The sequence below is a fragment of the Panthera leo genome, chromosome F3 (assembly GCF_018350215.1).
Source record: "Panthera leo isolate Ple1 chromosome F3, P.leo_Ple1_pat1.1, whole genome shotgun sequence".
Classification (NCBI taxonomy): Eukaryota; Metazoa; Chordata; class Mammalia; order Carnivora; family Felidae; genus Panthera; species Panthera leo.
Window position 1 is genome coordinate 28,197,003 of NC_056696.1, and position 24,355 is coordinate 28,221,357.

The following is a 24,355-nucleotide window of genomic DNA, read 5'->3' on the forward strand; positions in this document are numbered from 1 at the left end:
ATATGGTCAGGCCAGAGAACAAGAACGTGGAGCAAGGGCCAAACACATACGGAGAGGCTGTCTTCAGTGGGGCCTCTGGGTTCCTTTGGTTAAAGCAAAAGGGTGTGGAAGGATTCATGGCCAAGGGGAAGAGAGAGAAGGATGTGGCCCAGAAGCTAATTAACTGGAGGCAGCAGGTCAGGAGAGGCCTGGAACCCAGGCAGGAAAACGCTGTCTCCAAAGTAGAGCTAAAAAAAGAAGTCTAAGTAGCAGCTGGGTCAACTAGCCAAGGGGTTGTTGGGGCGGCAGACGGAATGTCAGTTCCTTTTGTCCTTAGTACCGATCCCACAGCAGCGGAAGAACTCCGTAGGAAGGTGAGACGGGTCCCTGGGCGAGAGGAAGTGGACTGCCACAGGCGACTGTAGAAGAGGCAGTAAGGTGTCAGCCTAGCAATCGGAGGAACAAAGGACCCCGGCGCAGGGATGGGGGCAGTAAGCCGGTAGAAGACGGGCAGAAAAGCAGAGCAGGTGCGAGGGCCCAGGCCGCCGGGAGGGGAGAGAAGCTTGGCACACCTGCCAAAGGGAGAGAGGAGGCGCGGGAGCCAAAAATGGAGTCGAGGGCTGGAAACCGCGGAGAAGTGCAAAGCGGCCGAGAGAAAGAGGTGGGCGAGGCGATGGGCCGGTGGGAGAGGCTCTCGGCCCGACAGGTGGAGGGGGTCGGCCGGGGTGGGGGATGGCGCGAGAGGCCCTCCGGCCCGCCTCTCACCTTTGACGTCGTTGGCCAGCGCCTTCCACGTCGGGGCGAAGGCGATGCAGTGGCCGCACCAGGAGGCGAAGAACTCCACGGCCCAGGCGCTGCGGGAGCCCAGCACGGCGCCGCGTACCGTATCCGCCTGCAGCAGCGTCAGCGGGTCGGAGGACGAGTAGAGCGCGGAGCGCGGGGCCGCGCCGGCGCCGGCCACCGCCAGCAGCAGCAGCAGCAGCAGCGACGGCGACGGCCCTGAGCGGCGGCCGCACCAGCCCATCCTCCGAGGCGGCGCCCACCACTGCGCACCAGTTTCGGACGAGTCGGCGCCCGGCCGCTCCGCCGCTCCTCCGGCGTCCGTGGGGGGGAGGAGCCACGGGGCCCCGCCCCCTAGGTCCGGCCCCGCCTCTTTCCCCGCCCCGTGGTCAGCCGAGGCCTCGGAGTCAGCGCTAGAGTGTTCGGCGGCAGGGGGCGGGGAGCGCAACCCCGGCCCTGGAGCCCCCCACTCCAGCCCTCCACGAGAGGGGCGTTTGCCCTGCAGAGGCCCCGACCGGTGTTCCGGTCGCTGTTGGGGACTCGAGGAGGTCATTTGGCTTCTCACGAGCCTCGTATCTAACGGAAAAGGCGTAAATTGGAATAGATTGGATCGATTTACGCTGTACCAAGAGAGTTCTGGGGATCCCTCCACGCAATAAGACATGAGTTAGAAGCAGGTGAGAGAGAAGAGGGAGGTCTCTGAGTCTGTGATCATCATGACCCCACAAGGATGAGATGTGCCCACACCCCTGAGGTCTGTGACCATCCAAGGGAAACCGTATTTGAGGGCTTTCTAATCATGGATGAGAAGCCCCCTCTCCACACTAAGCTGGGCTGGATTGGCATGGCCATTGCGGTGGAATCAGTGTATCCTCAGCACACAGGTCTGGCCACCCTGGTAAGGTCATGAGGGGATTCCTCCAGTGGACCCCCACATCTAATTCCCCAGCCTACTAGAAGCCCTCTGTACTCAAGTGTCCCTCTCAAAAGTAACCCTCTAACTAATTTTGTGTCTGTGTGTACTAAGGTGTTAATGGTTAATTTATTTCCCTGGTCACATTTGTAGCCCCTAGACTGAGTTATTTTACAGGGAGAGAGAGCTCCTGGGAGGGTTGTCTCACATCATCTTTTTCCTTTGTGTTTGTGGGCTAGCTCACTCATCTGTGAGCCATCTGGGACTGGACTCATTATTCATTTAACATTTATTGAGTGGTTTCTTTGTGCCAGACACTGCTCTAGGTACTAAGAATAAGACAGTAAACAAAACTGAGATTCTGCAGTCATGGGCTTACATTCTAGTGAGGATAGGGATAGAGAGATGATACACAAGTAAATGTAGATGTGATGGTGACAAATGCTATGAAGAACTAGGGTAGAAATAGAGTGACAGAGGAAGTGCTGTTTTATTTTAGACAGCGTGGTCGGGGATGGGCCTACCCCTAATATTTACAGGGCCATGGTCAACGGCACAAATGGAGGCCCACATACCGTATGTGTATGTACTGAAAAAGTACAAACCAAGTGAAACTGGTATGTAAAATTCATATCCTTTCATTGTGACAAGTATACCTTCATCATAATCTGGAAGGCCAAATTTAAGTTTAGAATTCTTGGACTCCTCCAAGATGTGCACTAGAATGGGGTGGCTTAGGTGGTAACCGGTCCCTGGCCCTCGATCTTCCTCCTACTCTTCCTCCTCCTACTCTTTGTACTCCAGCTCTGTCCCGTACTTCAAGGGGCCATGTACCCACACTATCATATCTGGATCTGCACATCCACACCTCCTACAAATAGCTGTTCCTTGGCTCCTCCAAAGGACGGAAAAGCCAACACAGTCTCTAGAAGCTGGCCTTGTGCTATCGGGACAGAGAATTCTAGGGTCTCAGGTACGCACAATATTGTCTAAGAAGGGGTGACGAGCAGAAGCTTTGGGTGGGCACATCCCCATGGTGCATGGACTTCTTGCTCTGTGGAAAGGCGTGTGGTTAGAAGAGGCCAGAGAGGGGTGCCTGGGTGGCTCAGTTGGTTGAGTGTCAGACTTCAGCTCACGTCATGATCTCCTGGCTTGTAGGTTTGAGCCCTGCATCAGGCTCTGTGCTGACAGCTCAGAGCCTGGAGCCTGCTTCAGATTCTGTGTTTCTGTCTCTTTCTCTGCCCCTCCCCTGCTTTTGCTCTGTCTCTGTCTCTGTCTCTCTCTCTCTGAAAAATAAATAAACATTTAAAAAGAAAGAAAGAAAAAGAAGTGGGCCAGAGAGCTCAGAACCCAGGTAGGGGCTTTTCTTGTCCCAGTCGTTTTTTGTTTTTTGTTTTTTGTTTTTTTTTTTTATGTTTACTTATTTTTGACAGTGAGAGTGGGGCAGAGAGAGGGGGAGACAGAGGATCCAAAGCCAGCTCCACGCTGACAGTAGAGAGCCCTATGCAGGGCTTGAACTCACGAGCTGTGAGATCATGAGCTGAGCTGAAGTTGGAAGCTTAACTGAGCCACCCAGGCACCGCTTGCCCCAGTCTTAAGACAGTCTTAATGAGGTAACATTTGAGCCAAATGAAGTATGAGAGGGACCTTGTGGCAATCTGGGATATGAGCATTCCAGGCAGAGATCTGGATGTTAGGGCTTTTGCTCCTTTCCTGTATTCATAGTCTCAATGCCCAGAGTCTTGAACTGCATAAAGAAATTATATGTTGACCGCTTGGAGTGTTAGTACCTCCCCAAACTCCCACAGCCAATTCCAGATGCTGAGCGCTCCTCCCTGCCTGCCGGTCCCTGAACAGCTTTTGCTACCCCACTTCCCTCACTCCGAGCAGCCATTAGGACCAGTTGTGGCCCAGGGTCATCAGGATAGAGTCCTAATAGTCTTTTGATTCCTGGGGTTGGAAGTATTCCAGTGGTTGGATTGGGTGCCAGTAAAAGTCAAGTGCCTTTAAGTGTGTCTATTGTTAAACAGTGCTGTAGTTATCTTCCCCCAGAGGCCTGAGAATTAAGGAGACAATGTCTGCTGAACATGCTGAGCACCTGTGAGAGACACCGCAGATGTGTACACAAAGATTTGCTTGTTCACGTATCTGTTTCAGAGCATCAGAAATGGAAAAGAACCCAAACTATTTGAATGAAGTAGAGAAAGTTGCTTGGCAATGGGGTCAAAGAAGTTAGGAGTGAGAGCTGTCATATCTAGGGCTTCAGTATCTCAGAATAGGGATTTCAACTTTTTCACGTCTTGGAAGCCTGTGTTCAAACAGAATCTTGAAAGGAAACTTGAACAGATAAAAAAGCAAGCTAAAGGGTGTGACCTAGAGTGATAACCACTTTCTGTGGTCTGTGGGGCTTCTTGGGAGCCCTGGGGCTCTCCGGACCACCGTCTGAAAACCACTGGTCTAGAATTGAAAGCAGAAAACATAAGAATCAACTTGTGCTGGCTGCCCTTCCAGAAGCTTCCTGGGATAAAAAGATGGCAAAGAAGGAGATGTACTCAGGAGTGGGGTATGGAGGGGGGAGGGGAAAGAGGAGGAAAACACTGAAAGTGGGGGGACTTAGGAATTCCTACTCAGGTCCCCTGCTCCCCTTCCTACATACAAGCTGTAGGAAAGTGAGCCAAAGGAACCAGATGAGAGAGTATTAGATAATACTTTGCACCTGCTGTTCTAAACACTTAAGGACATTACTCATTTAATCCTCACACCAATTCTATGAGGTTGATAGTATTATTATCCCATTTATACAGATGAGGAGACTGAGGTAGAAGGAGCCCTGTTGACTTTCCCACTTGTGAATCATTCATGTATTATGCATGAATAAAAGAGAGGGAATTTGGGAGTCTGTCAACCAAAATAAGACAGATGGTCAGAGGAATGCAGCTTACATACAAATACAGATAATTATGGTGAGCAACAGGATTGTGTTTGGTAAAACATGTCACCCGGTAGCAGACCATTAGATGACTTCCCACTCACTCATCTGCACCGAGCATGAGAAAGGGTGTGTGCAGCTAGCTAGAAGGCAACTGCCTAGCAGCCAAGGGACCTTTGCTTTGTCCCTTCAAGACTCACCTCTTGGTCTTACAGATGAACTTTTGAATAGTCAGGGCTGGTTAGAATACCAATTCTGAAAGCGGAGAGAGAGGTATAAGATTCTGTGTCGTTTAGGTATGGCAGGAAAGAGAAACCACATTCGAAGGTTCATTAATGGAAGGACTGTCTACAGAGGTGGGTGAAGGGAACTGACAAGAGCTGTGAGGTCCTTCGTGACTAACAACAGCAAGAAATCTTTTTAGTGCCCCTCCACTGGGGGAGATAAGGTGAAGGAACTTTGTGAGGAAAACCTGTGGGAGCTGGGGTCAAGGAAGAGGGGCCACCCAACCACAGCTGTAATTGCAAAATGCCACCACTGCCAGGAACACAGGGAAGTGTGGGGGAGAGCAGTGAGGCACCAGGAGAGTCTCACCTCTACTACCTCTTTCTCTTCTAGTCCTCTAACAGTGCCTCCCATTGGCCAAACCCAATCAAAGCTGGAAGGGGTGGGGGTGGGGGCGGCCCTGGCTATCGTCCATAGAAGTTGATTTCCAAGACAAAAGGCAGGTTGGAAGAGGGTGGAGAGGAGAGAAAATACTACTAGTAGAGAATACCCTAGAACAGGGTCCCTAAACGCGGGTCTTTGAGGCCTTAGAAATGAGAATAGAAAACACAAACATCCCTGACCATCCTTCTGTGAGTCTCTTGGGCGGGAGGGGAGGGCCAGACATCCACCTGACCACTGGAGAGAGAGAGCCATTGGAAGAGGGCTGCTAAGCAGTTCCTTCTGGGCTCCTCGTTCACACTGTTCGCACTTGGTCCGGCTGCCTTATTCTCATCTGTAGAGAAGACACAGGCTCAGAAAAGTGAAGGGATTCGCTTGAGACCACACGGCAAGTATGGGTTCATAACCCTCCCGGGAGCTTCCCTGGAGTAATCTGAAACCCTGTACTTGGAGGGCAGGGAGAGACCGAAGCAAGAGGCAGGCTGGCATTTCTATTAAGTAAAGGGAACTTACATGTGAGGCTTGTCTTGGGCGGCAGCACGACTAATGGATTCCTGCGCTTGCCTGCCAAATCTTAAGAGGCCTCTAACTGGTTCAGTCACATAAACCATGTTGGTGTTCTTCACACCACATCGCTATCTCAAGACTGTGTCCTTGGAGGAGCCCTTCGGAGCGGGAAAGGAAGGAGAGCCCACGTTCCAAGGACAGGGGAGGGGATGAGGAACCTCTGAGTGCCCGGGGGCCAGCTCATGGGGCGGTCGACAGTCACGTCTTTTTGATGACCTTCCTCAACAGCCCGGTAATGGCAGACTCCATTTTTGTTGGGCTGTCCAACATGACTGTGGGAGTATTGAGACGGGGACGTGTATGAATGGGATATCTGGGGCCGAACCCAGTGTTCGTGTAGAGCTTCCCCAGTCCCTAGGTCACTTGGTGGCAATTCAGAAGGAACAGGCACCCCCACCCTTTCCACACACACTGCCCTTCCCTCCCCCACCCCCACCCCCCCCAGAAGGAAACTATTTAAAGTAGAATGAAGATAAAAGTCTATACACTCAAGACCTTGTTTGGGCTCTCTGACTAATGTCAGGAATGAAACATTTTGGGGACCTGCAAGTTGTCAAATGAGGCCTGAGGTCAAAAGCAAGAAGACCACACCCTGAGTGCCCAGTCTTCCCCCTCCAAGGCTTCTGGAGACTTTGCCAACTTGTTGATACTGTGGGATTTATTTGGGGGGAAATTTAGGTTTCTGGAGTAGGTGTCCTAATTTAAAATATCTTCTGCTGTGACTTAAGGGTGAGTCCTGTAGTTCTCGTATAATAGATAAATACAAATAACTACAAAGTATAACACTAGTCCTGAGAAGGGGCAGAATTAAACTTTGCTTATAACAAGAGGCTTCTCAGAACTTGCCTGAAGAGAAGACAAATACGCATGTGCACGTGGAGGGAGGGGTGGGAAGAGCAGGCACAAGTTGGAAGACAGCAGTCACCTGAGGCTGTGGGGACACCCTCCTTCTACCTCAAAGCTACTAGTTTGGGAGCTCTTTTAGAAGACGCTGGGTATGGCAGATGAGCACCTGGTCTGTGGAGTGAAGATACTTAGCTTTCAGTCCTTGGCAACTGCCTCCACCTCTCTGAGCTTCAGTTTCCTCACCTGTAAAATGGGTACAGAGGCTACTCGAGTTTTGGAGTTCTTGTCTATGAATGCTGTGGTGATTGTATTTTTTCTTTCCTTTTCCTTTCCTTTTCTTTTTTTAGAGACAGAGATGGAGAAAGAATCCCAAGCAGGCACCACACCCAGAACAGAGCCTGATGCAGGGCTCAATCTCACAAACCGTGACCTGAGCTGAAATCGAGAGATGCCTAACCGACTGAGCCCCCCTGGCGCCCCCAACTGTTGTGATTTTCTTATTCAGCTGTGGTTCCACCGCACCTCAGACTAGTTTCACCAGTCCAAGGGGGTAAAAATTTCTATTTTGAAATACCTATCCAATTTTCAATTTCCTAAATGCTTTTTTTTTTTTTTTTTAATGAAATGAATAAGGATGAATGGACAAGCACAGAGTACTGTTAGGGCAGTAAAACTATTCTGTGAGATATTGTAGTGGTGGATACGTGTCCTTTTACATTTGTCAAAAACCACAGAATGCCCAACACCAAGAGCGAACCCTAGCAATCCGTAGACTTAGGGTGATAATGATGTGCCTAGGAGTTTCATAGATCTTAACACATGTGTCACTCGGGAGCAGGATGTTGATGGGGGTGGGGGAGGTATGCACGGTGACAGGGGGTATGTGAGAACTCGCTGGATGTTCTGCTGAATTCTTCTGTGAACCTAAAACTGCTTGAAAAGATACAATCTATTTTTTTTTTAATGAAATGTTGAGGGGTGCCTGGGGGGCTCAGTGGATTAAGTGTCTGACTTCGGCTCAGGTCATGATCTCATGGTTCATGAGTTCAAGCCCCAATTGGGCTCTGTGCTGAGAGCTCAGAACCTGGAGCCTGCTTGGGATTCTGTGTCTCGCTCTCTCTCTGTCCACCCCCACCCCCACTTGTGCTCTGTCTCTCTCAAAAATAAATAAAAACATTAAAATTTTTTTTAAATAAAATGAAATGATGATAGCGGATGGATAACTAAAAAAAAAAAAAAAATGTATCCTTAATGGAAAAATTTAAAGTTGGCACCCTGGTTTTGTTTTTTTGTTTTTAATTTTTTTAATGTTTTGGTTTGTTTTTTTTTTTACTTTTGAGAGAGACAGGGCACCAGCGTGGTAGAGGCAGAGAGAGAGAGAGAGAGAGAGAGAGAGAGAGAGAGACACAGAATCTGAAGCAGGCTCCAGGCTCCGAGTTGTCAGCACAGACCCTGACGTGGGGCTTGAACCCATGAAATGGGGAGATCATGACCTGAGCCAAAGTCAGACACCCAACCAGCCGAGCCACCCAGGTGCCCCGTTGGCACCCTATTTTGGTCCCTAAAATAATTTGGGAATTTTGGTGGCCCACAAAAAACCACAAAAAGAATTTATGTGATCGACTTGCTGTTGAATGTGTAAAGGTAAGGCCACACTTGGGCATAGAGGCCTGGTCTCACCAGCAGAGTAAGGGCATTTCTGGTGCCAATTACCCCCCTGCAGAAAGACATTTTCCCATCTGGAATTTGGGGCTTGGAGAAAGCAGCCCTGGTGAGCTGCACAGAAGGGCATAAGATGCACAGATCTCAGCAGAAAGCTAATAGTAATAATGTCTCTGTTGGCAATCATTGCGAGCTTACTGTGGGCCGAGCACGCTGCCAAGCAAAGGGGTGTGGGGTGGGGGCTGAGGGTCTGTGTCCATGAGTAATGCTGCTGGGTCCCCTCTTGAGTAAGGAACAAGCAGAGATTCAAATTTCTCTGCTTTCTTACGGATAAAGCTGATTGCAGAATGTGGCTCAGACGCCCACAAAGTATTCCTTGTACTTCACCTTCGAATTAAAACTGTCTCCCAACTACAGGCCCTCTCTAGTAAGCTGACCAGGTGGATGAGAAGATGCCCTCCCACGGCTGGCGGATCTCAGAGGAGACTCAGCCTCTTAGCCCAAGAAACCTCCACACAGGGAGAGGAATTTCTGTGTCCTCGGACTGGTCTACACAGTAGTCCCACCAGCCCCCATCCGCAGTTTTCCTCTCCATGGTTTCAGTTACCTGCAATCAAGAGGAACCAGAAACAGACGATCCTCCTTCTGACTGATGGTCAGAAGGTCAGTGGTAGCCTAACGCTACATCACAAGGCCCAGGTCATTCCCCTCCCTTCAGCTCATCACGTAGGCATTTTATCACCTCATATCATCACAGGAAGAAGGGTGAGTAGTACAGCGCAGTAAGAGATTTGGAGAGAGAGAGACATAACTTTTATTATAGTATAGTCTTACAATTGTTCTGTTTAATATTATTGTTGTTCATCCCTTACTGTGCCTGATTTCTAAATTAAACTTTATCATAGGTGTGTATGCATAGGAAAAACATAGCATATACAGAGTACAGTGGTTTTGGCATCCACTGAGGATCTTGGAACAAATCCCCTGCAGAAATGAGGGCCGGATTACTGTATGTAGTATTGGGAGTTTCCGGACCTTTTCTCAAAGTGGTTGTGCCATTTTATATTCCCACCAACAACGTATGAGAGTCCAGCTTGCACCACATCCTTGCCAGTATTTGGTGGTATCCATATTTTTTTGATGGTAGCTATTCTGGTAGGTGGGTAGTGGCATCCCATTTTGTTTTAGTTTGCATTTCCCTGGTAACTAATGGTTGGACATCTTTTCGTGGTTCTTCTTAAATCTTTTTGTGTGTATGAAGTATTGAAGTGTTGTGGACCTTTTTAAAGATTGGGTTGACTTATTACTGAGTCGTAAGTGTTCTGTATATATATATATATACATTTGCTAGATGCAAATCCTTGCAGATATATGCTTTACACACATTTTCTCTCAGCCAAAACTCACCTATTCATTTTCTTGATGGTGTCTCTTGAGAAGCTTTTCATTTTCATGAAGTCTAATTTATCTTTTTTTTTCTCTTAAGGTTTGTACTTTTTATGTCCTAAGAAGTCTTTGCCTACCTCAGAGTCACAAAGATTTTCTTATGTTTTCTTCTGGATTTCTTCTAGAAGTTTTATAGTTTTAGCTTTTACATTTGTTTACATATGCTTAACTTTTTGAGGAATTCTTTAATTAGGAGAAGTCCTCTGATTTTGTGTCTTTTTTTTTTCCCAAAATTATTTTGGGTATTCTAGTTCTTTACATTTCTGTAGGAATTTTAGGATCAGCTTGTCAATTCTAAAGTTTTAAAAAACCTGCTGGGATTTTTATTGGGATTACATCGCATCTATAAATCAATTTGGTTTGCCACATTTTAATTTTTTAAATTAGCTAATGTTTTAAGCAACGCTCTATGTGTAATCAGGCCAGGAAGCAGGGATCCCAGGCTAGATTGCTAAAACCTTTCGCCACATCATGAGGGTAGAATGAAGCAATCTCGATATAGCTCATGCAAGAGAATAGGTCTGCAGGCCCTGAAGCAAGCTAGCTGCAGACTGCTCTGTAATCATGTCTGTTTTGTGCATTTATTACCTCATGTTATTCATTTGCTTGCTGTGACCTCTCAGAATTTTAGTCAAGTCTTTGAAAATTCCAGCCTATCTTAGCAGTGCTATGAGCTGAAGCCAGGGCTGTGAGCTCTAGCCATTGTGGTGGGGATAGCTATAAAGGAAGCAAGAGAATTTCAAAAGCATGTCAGAACTCAACAGGAACAAGATCTGAGACTCTTGGTCAGCTGCAGGGGCTGCCTGAGATTCTGGGATTTGTCTGAACAAAGAACACCTTCAGAAGACTCTTGGTTACACTGGATGAAATCCTTAACTGAACTGGCTAAAGCAGGAAAGGGGAATCGATTGCCAGGAGGGACCAATTCGAGAATAAGGCAAAGGCCTATCTGGCCTCGGAGAAACCATGGTTCCATATTTCTCTCTGCACTTCTAGTCTCCACATTGGCTTTAGTCTCTAAGCCTGGCTGCTTCCAAAAGTCTAGAACCGTAGTCATATGCTTTCATCTTTGAGGTCAGGAGGAAAAGAGCAAACTTCTCTCCTGACCCTAGTTTGAGAAATACTGGAGAAAAACTCTGGCCAGGCTTGGGTTATGTGTTCATTCCCTGATCAATCCCTGTGATCAGGGAGATGGGGTATCACCACTGGCTCATCCCAGGCAGTGTATCCATTCCTATAGGTAGCCGGGTGAGCACAGTACTGGCAGCCCCAACCAGAACTACATGTCTGGAGTAAGAAAGGAGTTTTCCAGAGAAAAAGGACTACTGCCATCTGGGAAAGAGGTCAGATGGGGCTGTGCGGGCCAAGGCAGAAGGTGCAGATGGCCACCACAAGGAGGTGTAAGTGTAAGGATCCACTGGGAGAATGTGAGGGTCTAACACAGTGCCTGGGACAGTAGGGCTCAACTAATCGTTGTTTTTAAGAATAGTCGGGAAGGCTGAGGTCTGAGTACACCTGGAAGTCACAATACCTATGTCGAGATGTGCCATGAATGTACCAGGGATTTTCAGGTGTCCAGATAAACTTGGCTCAAGCCATTTGGGTGCAGAAATGGGGAGAAACTTATGTAAAGAAGAAAGAATATCTTGCAAGAATTTGCCTCACCCACAGGAAGCTCTCAGAGCGTGTTGTGTGAATTGCCCAAATGAAATATGGAGCGTTCGTATGTTCTCAGGTGACCATATCAGCATCCAGATGTTCTTTTATGCATTCTTATTTTACGATGGCCTTGCTGTCCGCAAACACCCTGGACAGAGGCAGAGAGGCAGTTTTAGACTTCTTCCCAGACTGTCCTCTGGACCACAGCGCCTCATTCCCTGCTTGACACCTTCCGGTGACTTCCCATCCACTTAGGAAATCCACATCTGTACCTCCGCCTAAAGGCGCTACCTGCGGCTCGGACCCCATCTCCCACCCCTGCTGCTCTGCCCCTCACTGACCGTGCCACAAGCCTGTGCTCACTGATGCGGTTTTCTTTTTTAATTTTAAATACAGCATAGTTAACACACAGCGTTCTATTCGTTTCAATTGTACAATACTTGATTCAACAATTCTGTAGTTACTCAGAGCTCATCATGATAAGTGTTCTCTTGATCCCCTTCACCTATTTCACCCATCCTCCCCGCCCCCCACCTCCCCTCTGGTGACTATCAGTTTGTTCTCTATAGTTAAGAGTGCTTTTTGGTTGATTCGGGGTTTTCTTCCCTTTGTTCATTTGTTTTATTTCTTAAATTCCACATATGAGTGAAATGATATGGTATTTGTCTTTCTCTGATTTCTTCACTTAGCATTATATCCTGTAGGGCCATCCATACTGTTGCAAATAGTAAGATCTCATTCTTTTTAGGGCTGAGTAATACTCCATTGTGTATGCACACCATATCTTCTTTATCCATTCATCAGTCAGTGGACACTTGGGTTGCTGCCATCTCTTGGCTACTGTAAATAATGCTGCAGTAAATATAGGGGTGCACATACCTTTTCAAGTTAGTGTTTTCGTTTTCTTTGGGTAAATACCCAGAAAAAGAATTACTGGATCATATGGTAATTCTATTTTTTATTTTTTTTAAGGAACCTCCATATTGTTTTCCACAGCAGCGGCCCCAATTTACATTCCCATCAACAGTGCACGGGGTTCCTTTTTCTCCACATCCTCACCAACATTTGTTATTTTTTGTCTTTTTTATTTTAGCCATTCTGACAGGTGTGAGGTAATATCTTCTTGAGATTTTGATTTGCATTTCCCTGATGAGTGATATTGAACATCTTTTCATGTGTATGTCGGTCATTTAAATGTCTTCTTTGGAAAAAAATGTCTATTTGGGTCCCCTGTCCATTTTCTAACTGAGTTGTTTGGGTTTTTGGTGTTGAGTTGTAGAAGTTCTTTATATATTTTGGTTATTAACCCCTTATCGGATATATCATTTGCAAATATCTTCTCCCATTTAGTAGGTTGCCTTGTTGTTTGTTGATGGTTTCCTTCACTGTACAAAGGCTTTTTATTTTGGTGTAGTCCCAACAGTTTAATTTTGTTTTTGTTTCCCTTGCCTGAGGAAACATATCTAGGACAATGTTTCTGTGGCTGATCTCAAGGAAATTGCTGCCTTCTAGGAGTTTTATGGTTTCAGGTCTCACATTTAGGTCTTTACTCTGTTTTATTTTTGTATATGGTGCGAGAAAGTACTGAAGTTTCATTCTTTTGCACGTAGCTGTCCAGTTTTCCCAACACTGTTTGTTGAACAGACTGTGTTTTCCTTATTGTATATTCTTGCCTCCTTTGTCATAGATTAATTGACCATACATGCATGGGTTTATTTCTGGGCTCTCTATCCTATTCTGTTGACCTATGTGTTGATTTTCTGTGCCAATAGCATACTGCTTTGATTACTATATCTTTGTAGTATATCTTGAAATCTGGAATTGTGATGCCTCCGGCTTTTTTCTTTCTCAAGATTGCTTTGGCTATTTGTGGTCTTTTGTGGCTACATAAAAATTTTAGTATTATTTGGTCTCATTCTGTGAGAAATGTTGATATATTTTTAATATCTTTTCTTTTTTTAAGTTTATTTATTTATTTTGAGAGAGAGACAGAGACAGAGACAGAGACGGGGGGGAGGGGCAAAGAGAAAGGGAGAGAGAGAATCCCCAGCAAGCTCTGTGCTGCCAGCACAGAACCCGATAAGGGGCTCAAACTCAAAACCGTAAGATCATGACCTGAATCAAAACCAAGAGTCAGACACTTACCCAACTGAGCCACTCAGGTACCCCAAAAATGTTGATATTTTGATAGGGATTGCATTAATTCTATATTTTGCTTTGGGTTGTATGGACATTTTAACAATATTGGTTCTTTCAGTGATGAGCATGGAATATCTTTCCATTTGTTTGTGTCTTCTTCAGTTTCTTTCGTCAATATTTTACAGTTTTGGTGGTACGGGTCTTTCATCTTCCTTTTATTATTTTTTTGTAGTCTTTATTTTTTTAAGTAGGCTCCATGCCCAGCATGGAGGCCAACGTAGGGCTTGAACTCATGACCCTGAGATCAAGACCTAAGCTGAGATCAAGAGCTGGGCGCTTGTCCAGAAAGGTCAGAATTGCCACTGTTGAGAAACACTTGACTTTTCACTGTTTACTTAGGATTAATATTGTACCACTTCATTTAAATGCAGAAACTTTGCCACTGCATAAGTCTTTTTACCATCCTACTGCCATTTTCCTTTACAGGAGTTGACAAACCTGTAGTTAGTGAGCCAGATCCAGCCTGCTGCCTATTTTGTAAATAAAGTTTTATGGGAACATAGCCACACCCATTCGCTTATGTTTATCTGCAGCTGCTTTCACACTACAGTGCAGAGTTGAGTACTTGTGACAGAGATCCTATGGCCCTCAAATCCATGATATTTACTCTCTTGCCCTTTACAGGAAAAGTGTGCTATCTCCTGCTTCTTGTTGTATTGTCATGGGTATTAATTATATCTACTTATATTATAAAACCCACAAGAAAATATTTCTATGCTTCAAATAGTCATACATATGTTAAAGAAATTAAGAGGAAAAAATAGACTTTTCTATTTATCTAGATAGTTACACTTCCAAAGCACCTCATTCCTTCTAGAAGATCTGAATGTCAATCTGGTATTGTTTTCCTTTAGCATGAAGAATTTTATCGTCTCTTAGAGTGGAGCTCTGCTGTCAATGAGTCTTCTTAATTTTATTTTTTAATTTATTTTTATTTTTTATTTCATTTTATTATTATTTTTTTAAGTAGGCTTCACATCTAGTGCAGAGCCCAATGTGGGGCTTGAACTCACGACCTTGAAATCAAGACCTGAGCTGAGATCAAGAATGGGACACTTAACTGACCAAGCCACCCAGGTGCCCCTCTTAATTTTATCTGAAATTGTCTTTGCCCTCATTCTTGTAGGATATTTTCACTAGCATGCGAAAAGAATTGGCATGTTTTGTTGTTGTTGTTTTGTTTTGTTTTTCTTTTCAGCACTTAAAGATGTTTCCATGGCTTCTGGTGAGAAGTTAGCAGTCATTCATATCACTGTTTCTCTGTATGTAACATGTTGGTTTTCTCAGACTGCTTTCTCTTTCTCTTTCTCTTTGCTTTTCAACAGTTTGATGTGCCCAGGCATAGTGTCTTCATGTTTACCTTGCCTCAGATTTGCTGAGATTCTTGAGTCTTTAAATGTATGTCTTTCACCATATTTGGGGATGGTTCAGTCATATTTCTTCAAATAGCTTTTTCTGCCCCACTCTCATTCTTCTCTGGCTGTGACTCCACTTATAAGTATGTTAGACACGTGTTCCATGAGTTCCATAGGTCTCTGAAAGTCTTTTCTGATTTTCTTTTTGTTTTTCTTCACTGTTCTTAGATTAACTTTTGTTGATCTAGCTTTGAGTTCACTGAATTTTTCTAAATTTAGTCCTCTCCATTCTGCTGTTAAGCCCATTCCATAATTTGTTTTTTATTTCAGATATTGTAATTTTAGTTTATTTCATAGATTGCAATTTTTTGCTCTAGAATTGCCATTTCACTACATTTTATGATTTTTTTTTTCTGAGACTCCCTACCTTTCTATTCACTATAAGCATGTTTTTCCTTACATCATTGAATACAGACATATAGCTGTTTCGAAGTCCCGTTTCCTGATTCCAGCATCTGAGTCCTTTGTGGTTGTTTTCTATTGAGAATAGGCTACATTTCCCTGTCTCTTCATATGTCAAAAGTTTTGGATTATCTTCTGGACATTGTGAATATCATGCTTTAGAGACTCTGGATTCTGATGTATTTTTCCAAAGAGCTGATTTTTTTATTTGACTTGTTTGGGTTTTTGCAAGTCATCAATTTGGCCAGACACAAACTGTAAACACTTTCTCTTCAGAATCAGCTCAAAACCAGTTTTATGTTCATCTCTCCCATAGAATGTTTCTGTGAGTTTTGAAGGCATTCCATTCCATCTTCATTCCCCTGAAAAATTTTCTTTTGTCTACTTCCTCCTACTTTGGAGGGGGAAGAAATGGGTGAATTTTATGGCATTAGGAGGACGGGCAGGAGGAGTAGAGAAGGTGGTTGCCGAAAAGAACATGGTGCCCTGTTGTTGTTCCTGGCTCTCCCGTCTTAGGTGACCAGGATCAAATGTTGAACTCAGAGTGGCTTCTGTGCCAGAGCATACCCGTTTCCCATAGAGCTCCAGTTGCCAGGGTAGTCACAAAACAACCTCTGTCTGTGTTACACAGAGAGACTCTCAGCCACCCGGAGGTGTGCCTTCTGCCTCCCCTCCTGCAGAGAGGGCCAGAACAGAAGCATGACCCCTGATAGGCAAGCACTCTGTAAACGCTGGTGCTTTCCCTCCACCTCCCTTCCCTGGAAGCAGGCAGGTTTGTTGGCTCCAGGAAGGCAGTGTTATATGGTGGGGGAGAAAACATGAGCTTGGAGTCAAATAGACCTCATCTGGACTCACAGGTCCTCACCTAAGCTGTGTCTGACCCTGGATGGTGTCCTCTTGCTCTGTGATCCCTGCTTTCCGCTGGGAGAATCCGCTGTCTCTTTCATCGGTGAGGTTTATTTAACTTTTATAAAGTAGCCCTTCTCCAAACCACCCACACAACAAGTCCTAATCCGCCAGAGAGCTTTCACAGGGAACCTTCGTTAGAATACATATTGCCACTCTGGGGCAATTCCACGGAGCAGACATTGAGCCAGTGGCAGGGCAGGACCAGCCAGGTGACGGCTGCAGACATAGCTGGAGGAGCTCCCCAAGGAGAGCAAGCCCCAACACAGGTTATGGCGCTCCCTTTGTTCCGGGTACGGGACAGCACACTCAAGCCCGAGTTTTTCCTGGGACTGGGTGGAGGTGGAAGGAATTGCTCATGCTTTGGAAGAGGATGATCTCAGAATCAGAGCTGCTGCTGGGCAGACACCCTCCCCTACACTCATCTCCAGCCTTCAGGGCATCTCCACCTGCAGTGGCCGGAGAGTATAAGATGGACCCCACCCATAAAGAAAGACAGGGCTTGACAGGCCATGAAACACTTTGGCACCTGCTGTTTCCTTTGATGAAAGTAGGCGGGGTGAGCATGAAGCTGAAGAGCTAAGAAAGTTCCTGAGGGTTATTTGTCTAGTAAGTAACCTCCTCTGGGGCCCAACCTGGATCCAACAGACCCCCGCCCCCTCCAGTCCCAGCATCAGGGCCCGAAGAGAGATGACAAAGGCCACTTCCTTCCTGGGGCCGTGCTCCTCCAGTTTGTCATCAGGTGGCTTCCCACATTTCAAGAGACACCATTTCATATCTTTTCTTTCTCTCCTCAACCCTCCAGCACGCCTCCCTCTCCACACACCCTCCCAGGAGACCTCACTTCAGTCCTGTTGGTGACAAAGTAGAAGCCATCAGACAGGAACTCCTTCCCCCCACCACCAAACTACAAATCACCTTGCACCTGTGCTCGCCTTCTTTGTTTTCCTTCCAGCTCTTTCTTCCCACCACACGTACCCGGGGCCAGGCCCTTCTCACTCACGCACTCTTGATTCCCACCCACACCCTCCCCAAACCTAACTACTCTCTGCTCGGTCGATTCCTTCAGCAAACACACATGTTCTCTGGCTCCCACTGAGACCAAGAAAATAAAACTCCTGGATGAACACACCCTTCTCCAGATACCGCCCTATTTCCTTCCTTCTCTTTGCAACCAAACTTTACAACAGAGTTGTCTGTGTTCACTGCCTCCACTTCCTCACCCTGCCCTTTATTCCTCAACCCACTCCAGCCTGGTCTCTGACCCCGCCACTCCGCCGAAACTGCTCGTCAAGGTTGAGAGCAAGCTCTGTGTCACCCCCTCCAAAGCTCGCACCTGTCTTCCTCTTACTCAGCCTCACACAGCCTGTGACACAGCTGATGGCTCCCTCTTCCTCGAAATGATTTCTTCCTAGGCTTCTAAACCACATGGGTTCATTTTCTACTGCTGCAGTAACAAATGATCACAAACTGAGTGTCTCAAGACGATGTAAATTTATCTCACCGTTCTGTAGGTCAGAAGCCCAACACAGGTCTCGCTGGCTGACATGGAGGTGTTGGCAGTGCTGTGTTCCCTGCTGGGGGGTTCTAGAGGAGAGTCTTTCCTTGCTCATTCAGGTCATTGGCGAATTCATTCCTTGCTGTTGTGGGACTCAGGTTCTAGGTCTTAGCTAGCCTCCCTCTGAGGGCCATTCCTATGTTCTGGAATTGGCTTCTCCCTCTTCAAAGCCTGCAGTCGTGGGTCAAGTTCTTCTCGTGTTTCAAATCTCTTGTGCGTCTTCTCCCATCGCCACATATCTCTGACGCCCGCTCCTACCTTCCATTTTGTTTTTAAAGGCTGTGGTGGTTAGATTGGGCCCATCCAGATAATCCAGGATCATCTCTGACCTCAAACTCTTTAACCTTAATTGCTCTGCATGGTGCCTTTGGCCACATAAGATAATATATTCACAGGTTCCGCGGATTAGGGAGGGGATATCTTTGGAGTCCGCTGTTAAGCCCACCAGGCCACTCACCAGTTCTCCGACTTCACCAGTACTTTCTCACTCTCCTTTCCTGGCTCCTCCTCACCCTGTCACCCCTCAATGTTAAGAACCTGCAGCTTCAGCTCTCAGATCTTCTTATCTGCTACATGTTCTCCATAAGCAAGTCCGTCCAGTCTTGTGGCTTTAAAATACCATCCGAAAACCAGTGCTCCTAAATGCTTATTTTCAACCCCAGAATCACTCTTGAGCCCAAGATTCATCTCTCTGGGGGCGCCTGGGTGGCTCAGTTGAGCATCTGACTTTGGCTCAGGTCATGATCTCGTGGTTTGTGGATTCAAGCCCCACGTCGGACTCTGTGCTGACAGTTCAGCCTGGAGCCTGCTTGGGATTCTGTGTCTCCCTCTCTCTCTGCCCCTGCCCTGCTCATGCTCTGCCTCTGTCTGTGAACAGACATTAAAGTCTGAACAAACATTAAAAAGGGAAATTAAAAATAAAGATTCATCTATCTGACTCAACATTTTCAGTTGAATATGTGACTACCATCTCAAACTGAAACTCTGGTTTGTTTTGTTTTGTTTGTTTGTTTCTTTTTTTACAAACCCCGTTTCCCCCTAGCCTTGGCCACACCACTGAAGGCATTGATTCAGCCTCTAGCTCAGGCCCCAAACCTAGGAGTCATGCTGGATTTGTGTGTGTGTGATTTTTTTTTTTTTTTTTTGAGAGAGAGAGAGAAAGAGGGAGAGAGAGAGAGAGTACTAATGGGGGGGGGGGGGGCGGAGGAGAGGATAGGGAGAGAGAGAATCCCAAGCAGACTCCACACTGTCAGTGCAAAGCCTAATGCAGGGTTTGAACTCACCAACGGTGAGATCGTGACCTGAATCGAAATCAGGAGCTGGAAGCTTAACCCACTGAGCCACCCAGGCAACCCTGGATTTCTGTGTTTAACTCTACCCCTTCATGCAGTCAATTAGCCAGGCTTATTGACTTGCTCTCCACCTACTTCTGTCCAGCTCACTACCCCCAGCCAATGCAGGCTGCTTCTACTTTTCACCTGGGCCACTGTAATTGCCCTTCTGCTGGTGTCCAGCCTTTTCTCTTACCCCTAACCCACTCTCCACACTGCAGCGGGAGCAAGCTCTAAAAATATAACCAGACTGAGTCACATCTCTGCTTACTATCTGTTGCCTAAAGCCCGGCCACTCAAAGTGTGGTCCACAGACCAGCGGCACTGGCCCAGCCTAGGAGCATGTTAGGAATGCAGAATTTCAGGCCCCCACCTTGGACCTTCTGAACCTGAATCTGTACTTTAACAGACAGGATGCCCAGATGGCTTGTGGGCATCTTAAACTTTGAGAAGCACTTGACTGGGTCTCTCTCTACTTTTCTGACTTGTTTCCTGTCACTCTTTCCTTTGCTGACTACCTTTAAGTGACATAGATCTTCTGTTTCTCATATTATGTCAAGCACACAACCACCTCAGGGCCCTTGCACTAGCCGATTTTGTTTCTTGGCACATCCTTTTCCTGATTCTTTATACCGCTGGTTCCTCCTAATTATTCAGGTCTCAGTTTTAACGTCACCTCCTCAGACGCCATCAGGGAGCACCCTACCTCATTTGGTTCACCCTCCCCCAACTCTCTTCACCGGCCATTCTCTCAATTTATCCTATTTGATTTCTTTCACACACACACACCCTTATCTCTGTAAGGCTTACGTTTATTTCTTTGTTTTCTTGTTACACATCTTCCTTCTATCCCCCCTGCCCACCCTACCCCAAGAAGGTAGGATGAATGGAGGCAGGGACCCTGTCTTGCTCACTCCTGGTATCTAGTGCCTGGAAAAGTATCTGCCCAAGAAACTCTTTCTGAATGAACTGGCAGCAAATACTCTGCCCTTCTTTCTGGCCCATTCTCTTCTGTTCCCCTCTTTCCACAGTTTCTGTTCCAGTCACAGGCTCTGGCCTGAGGACAGATCAGGCAGCCAGAGTACCTGTTCTTGGAATTCTCCAGGTCTCCAGAAATAGCTTTTGCCCATCACCAGTCAGGAAATGAGGTTTTTTCGCAGCATTCAATCTGGTAGCAACTTTGAGGATGCCCGAGCCCAAATAATAATTACACGTAATGGGCAGTACCTAATTAACACTTACTGTTTGCCAAGCACTGTTCTAAGCACTTTACCCCTGAATAAGCTCACTTATTCCTGTTACTCCGTACTGACATTATCTCCATTCTCCAGACATGGAAAACAAGGTGCAGAGAGATTAATTAACATGCTCAAAGTTTCACAATAAGGGACTGGCAGCCACAACATCCTTTGACCCAGACTGGAGGGACCTCTTCCTTGGGACTCATGCTTTAGAAGGCCCTGCTCTGGAGCCATCCCTGCCCCCCCAGGGCACAGAATCCAGGGGGCCAAGGGGAGAGCCCACCCCCCACCTTGTACACCACGCTTGGGCACCTGGGACTGTGGAATCCCGGCCCAAATGGCCTCTTCTCTGGCTTCATCTTGCTGAGGGTGGACGGTGCCCCCGAGAAGGCCCAAACGGTGACCAAGAGGTGGCTTGTTGCAAAAGGCACGGGCAGAGCTCAAACGTGCAGGCCCAGTGTTCACACGCTTTGGGGAAGGGCCCTGAGGAGGTGCAGCAGAGCAGGGCCTGGAAGAGAAGGGGCCACTTTCCCCACAGCTCCTCACCCCGTCAGAGGACTCTGTGGACTTCAAGTGTGCGAGATCCAAACCCGCCTCCCAGGTCTTCGTGAAGGTTCCTGTGTCAAGATGGGAGGAGAGAACGTATTTTACTTAACAGTTTGTTAGCTGGACGGATAACTTTAAAATATCTGAAGTATTTAGACATGTGATCCATGCGTCCACGTGTCCTCCTGCCCTGGCCCCACAAACGTCTGGGGTAGGTCGGAGCGGACCCCAGGCAGCCTGGCTCAGGGCTGACGTCCCAAGCAGTAACTGGGAAGCCTCTGCGCTCTGAGCTGTGCACCTTCCAGAGGTCTGGACCCTCAGCTCCCGGGAAGGCTTGGCCCCGTCTGTCCAGTCCTGTCCTCCAGCTGCTCCTCCCGTGGGGGCTCCAATATCGGCCATTACTGTATCCACAAAACTCGTAATACTCTCACTGGTGCCCGGAGGCTGAAGGCTTAGGGAGGCTGGGGCTGGTTGGTGTCCTGGTGCTACATATGCCTTGGGTTCAAATCCCAGCTCTGCCATTAATAAGCTGTGTGACCTTGGGCAGATTACGTCACCCAATGGGAAAGTCCACACACTTGGTAACATTTCTCATCATCGTCATCCCCTCTTACCCTTTGCTCTGAGGCCCAAGGGATATGGCTCAGCTGCCCCCCTGGGAAGCTGTCCCAAACCGATCCCAAGCACTGAGGTGGCAAGGAGCCAAAGTAACGGGCCACAGAGACCCCTGATGGTTAAGTCCTGGGCCCTGGCATAGCTGAGCTAGAAGGGGTGTGGGATATGTCCTCCTGCAGTGCTCCAAAGCAGGATTCTGTGGGTCTCTCAGGAGCCAGTGCAGTCCTGGAACACGGTGGGCCTACCCTCCACCTTCAGAACTCTCTTTTTTTCCTTTAATGTTCGTTACCTGTGAGCTGTGAAGGCCTATGGCCTTCCCCATTGCTAATAATGATTAAACCAAACACACTCACGCGTGCACACACACACACACACACACACACATCCATAGACATGCAAATTGGTTTAGGTGAAGTACTTCTTAGTGGCTAAATATAGATCATTGTTTGACAAGAGTTTAATGTTCTTATTGAGAAATGAAGGTTTCCTTTTAACTCATTATGAAACCCTCCGCAAGTAAGATAGATGTTACTAGGGAAGGGGGTTGGGGGGAAAGCAGGAGGGGTTTCTGCAGAATAGGATGTTAAAGCTGACATTCCTTCCTTTGCCCTGTTTGGGCAAATGTGGCATCCGAATTCCTAGAAATTGAACCTGGGTGGTCCTAACTGGGACCCAGACTCTCTGAAGGGCCTGGTCAAAGTGCTGGCTGCATACCCAGGTGGTTTTCTCTCTTCTCTGCACCGATACCCAGAAGTCAGGCTGCAGCAGCCTGTTTTCAGAAGAAAATAAGCACCCACATTCAGGATCTGAAGCTAATGGTGGTGGGCATCTACAGACAGACAGCATAGAGCTCTTAATTCAATTATTGGGATTCCAGGCCAGCCCCACCACTGGCTGGCTGAATGAAATTGGGCAAGTTAATTACCCAACCTATGCCTCAATCATCTCATCTATTAGATGGTTCTACTAATAGTATCTGTTTCATAGGGTAATTTTCAGATTAAGTGAATTAGTGTGCGTTAATACATATAAACACTTAGAGGCAGAACGTTCAGAATGGCAACTAACAAGACTAAATAGTCATGTTGTTTATCATTATTTCATCCAAGGGGAGCAGGCCAGAGGCTTGAGAAATGGTGCCACCACATGACGTTTTTAATAACCCCCTCCAGTGATCGTGATGCTGCCCTGAGCGTAGGTGTGTGGTGAGGACATGAGCCCAGCCTGCGGGGGCTTTGCAGCCTTGCTAAGGGGTTTGGTTCTATTCTGAACAAATGGGGAGGTATTTAAAATTTTTAATTTTGCTGTAGGCAGGTCTTACAGTCTCATCTAGAACTTGGTGACCTGGGGGCCTGAGGTTGCCTGCCCAGGAAAGGATAATGTCCAGGTGAAGCGACAATGACCAGAAATAAACACAGGATAAAAGGCATGGTTTTGGGAACCAGACAGACCCAGGTGAGTCCAGCTCGTGTCACTCACAAGCTCTGTGTTTTCAGGCAAGGTCCCTAACCTTCGAAACCTCAGTTTCCTCACCTGTGAAATGGGGCCTGCCTCATAAAGTAGTTGTGAGGACCAAATCCGATGATGCAAGCCAAGTCCTCAGCACTTAGTAAGTTTATGCTCAGTGAGCCGTCGCATTTATTGTTAGGGCTTTTGTGGGAGAGTCTGAGAACCGAAAGGTGGTCGTGAGGGTCAGGACTGTCCGGGAAGGAGAGAGGCATTCTGAATGGAGACAGGAGCACTGCAGGCACGAGAGAGAAGAGAGAGCATTTTCTGGGCCCACCATGCTTGGGTGGAATGCAAGGCGTGGTATATATACACGATGGAATACTACTCAGCCATAAAAAAGAATGAAATCTTACCATTTGCAGCAACGTGGATGGACCTTGAAGGTATTAGGCCAAGGGAAACAAGTCAGATAAAGAAAGTAAAATACTGTCTGATTTCACTTCTATGTGGAATTCAAAAAACAAACGAACGAACAGACAAAACAAGACCCACAGATACCAAGAACAGATTTGTGGTTGCCAGAGGGGAGGACGAGTGGAGGGTGGGCAGCATGAGTGAAGGGGGCGAAGAGACACAAACTTCCAGTTAAGTCACGGGATGCAAGGGACAGCATGGTGACTAGAGTTGATAATCTTGTATTGCAAATTTGAAAGATGCTAAGAAGACGCTTAAAAGTTCTCATCACGCACACACAAAAAAACCCCACAGTTTTTGTAACTTTGTGTGGTGACAAGACTTCCTGTGGTGGTCACTTCCCAACATACACAAATGTTAAGTCATCGTGTTATACACCTGACACTAATAGAATGTTGTATTTCCATCATACCTCAGTAAAAAAGAAACAGGGAAACAAGAGAGGAAGGGTTGGGTCAGAAATAGGATGCAAGAGTTTTGTCCGCAACTCACCTGAATTATACCACGTCTGAGTCTCTGCTTCTCAATTGCGAAATAAAATGCTTACTTCACCGATTTTTAGAACAGTGAAAGACAATAATGTATGTGAAGCATCTGGGGGAAAAGAAAGAGGCTCCTCAACATGTTCACCAAACTTGCTTTCCATTAATGAAACAAACTCTGGGGAAAGGGAAGGGGAAGGGGGGGCGTGGCTGTAGATAGAAAACAGGGGCATGTGGGTCTTGAGAAAATGATGCCTCCACTCTAAGTCAGAAGGTTTTCTGGGTTTTTC

The 24,355-nt window shown here is 46.8% G+C and overlaps 1 protein-coding gene and 1 long non-coding RNA gene across 2 annotated transcripts in view; one reads left to right on the forward strand and one right to left on the reverse strand.

The window, feature by feature from the left end:
- QSOX1 (quiescin sulfhydryl oxidase 1) overlaps positions 1–1,312 on the reverse strand; it is a 35,541-nt gene extending 34,229 nt beyond the window's left edge. Inside the window, exon 1 of the mRNA XM_042924745.1 lies at positions 745–1,312. Coding sequence (XP_042780679.1) covers positions 745–1,312 — 568 coding nt within the window. The remainder of the gene's footprint in view (positions 1–744) is intronic.
- A 5,778-nt stretch (positions 1,313–7,090) lies between these two features.
- On the forward strand, positions 7,091–23,091 carry LOC122211514. The gene is made up of 3 exons (XR_006198709.1): positions 7,091–7,230; positions 8,760–9,107; positions 22,971–23,091. It is a non-coding gene; the product is annotated as an uncharacterized LOC122211514 (long non-coding RNA).
- The last annotated feature ends 1,264 nt before the right edge of the window (positions 23,092–24,355 follow it).